The 5,122-nt window shown below is 40.5% G+C and overlaps 1 protein-coding gene across 1 annotated transcript in view; it reads left to right on the top strand.

The window, feature by feature from the left end:
- The window catches only part of LOC122562401 (probable E3 ubiquitin-protein ligase HECTD4), a 293,168-nt gene that overhangs the window by 126,485 nt on the left and 161,561 nt on the right, over positions 1-5,122 (top strand). Inside the window, exons 19-20 of the mRNA XM_043715258.1 lie at positions 1,458-1,611; positions 4,334-4,443. Of these exons, the coding sequence (XP_043571193.1) occupies positions 1,458-1,611; positions 4,334-4,443 (264 nt within the window). The remainder of the gene's footprint in view (positions 1-1,457; positions 1,612-4,333; positions 4,444-5,122) is intronic.

Below are 5,122 nucleotides of genomic sequence, written 5' to 3'. Positions count from 1 at the left end.
ACACCCCCCCTCCACTTCCTCCCCACCCTAGAAGACAGCATTTTTTTTTTGTGCAGTCAATTCACAAAAATTGAGACAAATAGATTTGCTTAGGATGCAAGAGCTGGTAAACCTGGACTAATGCTACTGGTCACTCCGAAGCTCAGAGGAACAGGAGATGCTTACCCACAAATTGCTGAAGGTGGCAGGACAGGTTAACAAGGTAGTTAAGGCATTCGGGGCACTTAACTTTATTAGTAACGGCAGAGATTATAAGTGCAGAGAAGCTTGTAATGGAGCATGCAGAACTTTGGTTAAGCTACGGCTGGAGTACTATCTGTGGTTTTGGTCACCACACTATAAGAAGGGTGTGATTGCACTGGAAGGTTTACGAAGGAGATTCACTGGAATTGCCTAGAATGGAGCAGTTTAGCTATGAAGAGCGGCTTGATAGGCTCAGATGGTTAGAGAAGGTTGAGAGGGGACCTGTTGGAGATGTATTAGATTATGAGGGGTGTGGACAAGGTGAATATAAAGCACCTGTTCTACTTGAAGTGTCACTAATGGCGGGGGGGGGGGGGAGACACACTTTTAAGGTGAAAGGCAGGAGATTTAGAGGGAATTCGAGGAAAACATTTTCCATCTAGAGGATGGTGGGAATCTGGAATGCACTGTCTGGGAGGGTCCGAGGCACGTAACCTTACTTAGATGAACATCTGAAATAGCATAAAATTCAAAACTATGGGCGAAGCACTGAAACATAGGGCTAATAGGTTTAACATAGTTTTGATGCTATAGACTCAATGGGCTGAAGGGCCTTTACTGTACTGCTATGATTGTGTGGAAGGTCAAGAGGTAAACTGTTTGGGAGGAGTATTTGGAAATCCTCTCTTTCAGTAACAGGCAAGATCAGAGCAAGGAAATGCAATCGTAGAATTTAAACTATGCCAGTTAAAAGCAAATCAAGGAAAAAGTTCAGAAATGTGGATTGATAGCTGCCTTGTCAATGGAAGTCTTTTTTTTAAAAAAACTGCCTTGGATTAGCTATTCAAGTACATAGAGAAAACGGTTCTTGTTATTAGCAAGTTGGTTCTCTCTGTTACCAAAAATCGAGGTGCTGACTAAAGAGATTAACAGCCAACTCCTGTTACTGAGCATGAAATATTTTGTTATTGACCGATAAAATGTAGTGAGACAAAGGATGCTAGTTAATCCTCAGAAGCAACTCTTCTTAATGTCACTTGTCCTTCCCTTATCGTGGAACGTTGGTTTTTGTTTCATGGTACTGAGTACTAGTTTGATAAATATTGAGATCTGATCTTTCAAAGAGCCAGTGCAGCTGTGCTGGATCTCTTAGTCCCATGGCTAGTCCTGCACACAATCTCTGCCTTGTGCAGGTGCACTCTCCCATCCTCTCTCAAAATTGTAATTTTGTTGATTTTGGTTATGAATAAATTATGTCTGATTCTTCACTTCAGGTTGAAGGGCTTGGAACAAATTACTAAGGCCACTATGCTGGGTCATTTGCTGCCAGTACTGCTGACATCTTTGATGCACCCAAACCTGCAGACCCTTGTCATGGCCGATGCACTGATGCCACAGCTTGTTCAACTTGTTCTCTACACCAGCCAGGTAAAAAAAAAACTTGAAGTTTCATCTGTTTTGAAATCTACATTAATGATGATCATGAATTTGAATTTCGAAGTAAAAGTACATATCTCTTGAAAGATGTTTCATAATCTCCAGTCACTACTTCTAGCCACTTCTTTATGTTTTGAAATTTATTGGCTTATCTCCATGTTATGTTATTTCCTGTCTTTTTCCAAGCCTGCTGTGCATACAATTTGTTCAGTCGAGTAAGTGAAGCTAAATTGAATGATTTATAGTCCACTTTCCTTCCAGGATAGAAGGAAAGGGTTAGAGAAGAACGTCTCACCCTCGTTTAATTTCTCCCTCATTGGTAAAAGGGAATTTCTGACAATTTATCCTTTGCTCTTCACACAATGGCATAAGTATAACAACAGCGAGCATCGCTGTTTCGTGACATTTTTTTTCTCACCTCTTACATGTTTTCTTCCAGCTTCCATTAATCTTTTGAAGGCACTGATTCCTTGCAGTGCCGGTATTCAATGTGGTTGGTGAATTATTCACATACAAACCAGAATAAATCCCAGACAGCTATTTGTTCCACCCTCAGCTGATGCCTGTACAAATAGACTTACACCATATGTATTCTTGTGTGGCAATCAGGAGTGGAGATCTGTGATCAAGATTATCAATGTTTCTAATCCTGTGACATAAGCACTCTTGAACTGAAGGTGGCACTTGCTAGGAGTGTATGGCACACTGCTCCAAAGTTGCTATATTATAAGGGCAATTTTATAATTTGAATGTAGGGGTTTGGATGGAAACATTTTAGTCATGTTTTTTAATAAATTGTTTTATATTGAAATTTCATACACAGCTGAGGGTTTTTTATTTTGAGTTATCGGTTGTGTTACTAAAATAGAGGTACATGTTACATTTCCATTCGGTTCTATCCCCCTGCTGTTTTACGTCTGGAATTGATTAACTCTAAACGCTTTAGTATTGTGTTCTGCAGCATAACAAATAATCTACATTGATCTGCCATATTTTTGATCTTGCAATTAGCACACTTTAATTTTGTATGTTCATGGGACCTGAGAATCACAAGGCCAGCATTTATGAGATAATTCCTTGTGGTATAGATGCACTTAATGCTGCTTAGGACAGAGTTCCAGGATTTTGATCTAACCATGTTGAAGGAATGGGGTCGAGATCCAAGTCAAGGTAGTGTGACTGGGTGGTAGAGATTGCAACTTGCTGTGTCTCTGGTAAATCAGCTGCTCTGCACCAATTGTAAAAGGTTAAATATTTAAGATGGGGCAATCAAGCAAGCTTTATCCAGGATGCCATGGAGAAACCTATGAGCATTTGGGTGTTGAATTTGTATTCATCCAGACAAATGAACAGTATTCAGTCTGACTTTTATTTGTAAAGAGTAACCTAGAGAATTTCCAGCTAATAACCTGCACCTGCTGTTATAGTATTTGTGTTACTGAGTCGAAAAGGATGGTGCTGGAAAAGCACAGCAGGTCAGAGTCATAGAGATGTATAGCATGGAAACGGACACTTCGGTCCAACTCGTCCATGCCAGGCAGCATCTGAGGAGCAGGAGAGTCGATATTTCGAGCATAAGGAATATGGAGTGGGAAGGAGGTGAGAGGCAAATAGGGAGTGGGTGTGGGATTAGGGGGATGGTAGATGGGAAGGGCAGGTCGGGTATAACTTTGATAGGTCGGTGGGAAGGAAGATGGGCAGATCAAGATGGCAGTGCTGAGCTGGAGGGTTGGATCTGGGATGAGATGAGGGTTGGGAAGATTATGAAACTAGTGAAGTCGATGTTGAAGCTGTGTGGTTGAAAGGTCCCACAGCGGTTTTGCACCTCGTGCAGTGGCGAGGGAAGGTGGAGGGGTGGGAGGAGGTGTATTCAAGGTAGCTGTGGGAGTCTGTGGATTTGAAGTAGATGTCTGTGTTGAGTTGGTTGCCTGAGATGGAAACGGAGAGGTCCAGGAAGGGGAGGGAGGTGTCGGAGATAGTCCGTGTGAACTTGAGGTCCGGGTGGAAGGTGTTGGTGAAGTTGATGAACCATTCAATCTCCTTGTCAGAGCACAATGCGGCACGGATGCAGCCATCAGTGTAGCAGAGGAAAAGATGAGGGATGGTGCCAGTTTAACTGCACCTTCCCCCTCCACATTCCTGATGAAGGGTTTATGCCCGAAACATCGATTCTCCTGCTCCTCAGATGCTGCCTGACCACCCTTTTCGACTTTGACTTCTCCAGCATCTGCAGTCTCACTTTCTCCTATTTGCATTACTGATCCAATTATATTTCTCGTTGATGGTTCAGACCCCTTGCAAAATAAAAGAATGTAGAGGATGCAGGAAGTTACAAGGCAATACTGTTGAATGTCAAGGGCACATGGTTGAATTTTTCCTTGTTAGCAATTATAATTGCTTGACATTTGCATTTTACTTCCTAATTAGCTGTTGGAACTTGTGCTGTTCGTTCACTGCTTTTTCCTGTACTTTTGGGTTGTCTCCTTCATAGAGTGCGAGGTGAATTTATATCTGACCATGACGCAGTTTGGTTGTCTTTTTCCTTATTTTATTGTATTTGTAAAATTAGCTGAATATTTGGTATGAGTAAACTGCCATCTGTTTTGTAATTTGACTAAATCATCCATTTTTCAGATGATTAAAGTCATGGTTGTCTCGTTGATTTGCAATCATTACTGGTATGTAGAGCTCACTATCCTGTTTTGTTGTGTAGACTGCGTTGCTGTTGAAAACACAAGCTCCTGTTTTCACGGAGATAGCTGTTGAGCCCTTTGTTGGATCGGAACAGAGCCAGAAAGGGAAGCTCCCGTCATTGGATGACAGGTGATGGATTTTAATCTAATTATGCAAAACAGGGTGCAATTTCACTTTTCTCACTTGATCTTCAGGAATTAATATGCATTTGAAAAGAAAATTGTTTGACCAGCACAACTCATTACCATAATTTAATAATTGTGAATATGAACAAAGTATTTGCAAGGTTGCACTGTATTAATCTGGAGTTGGTAGCTAAAATTTCAATTTGCAGAGAACAAACCTGACAAATACTACTTTTGCTATGAATCTTATGTGTGCACTTATGAGACATTTTAGATCCTGTAAATAGGCAGAACTGTGCTACAAGCTCAAACTTTTCGTTGAATGTTAGTAAGAACACCTACACTTAAAACATTTACATAAACTTTCTGCTTAAATTTATAAAGTATCTGGGAGATTCAATAGATCCTTTTTGAGCTCACTTAAGAAACAGTTCATTGTGATCTTATGCAAGTAGTGACAGATTGATGATTCAGGGGACTTAATCACTGTAGCTAGGTCAATTGCAGCAGAAGTGCAAATATAATCACAATTCCAATAATTAAAAGCTCCTGACGTTTCTGTTTTATGTTTGTATTTTTAAAAAAAATCTTGCTTTGTTGTTATGCACATAATGTAGAATCATTATTTGGCAATGCAGGTTCTGAAGTTGACAGCTGAATTTTCTTTTTTTTAAATGAGTGCA

Source organism: Chiloscyllium plagiosum, chromosome 25, assembly GCF_004010195.1.
Source record: "Chiloscyllium plagiosum isolate BGI_BamShark_2017 chromosome 25, ASM401019v2, whole genome shotgun sequence".
In the NCBI taxonomy this organism is placed as follows: Eukaryota; Metazoa; Chordata; class Chondrichthyes; order Orectolobiformes; family Hemiscylliidae; genus Chiloscyllium; species Chiloscyllium plagiosum.
The sequence above is the reverse complement of the archived record's forward strand: the minus strand, read 5'-3'. Positions and strand labels throughout refer to the sequence as shown.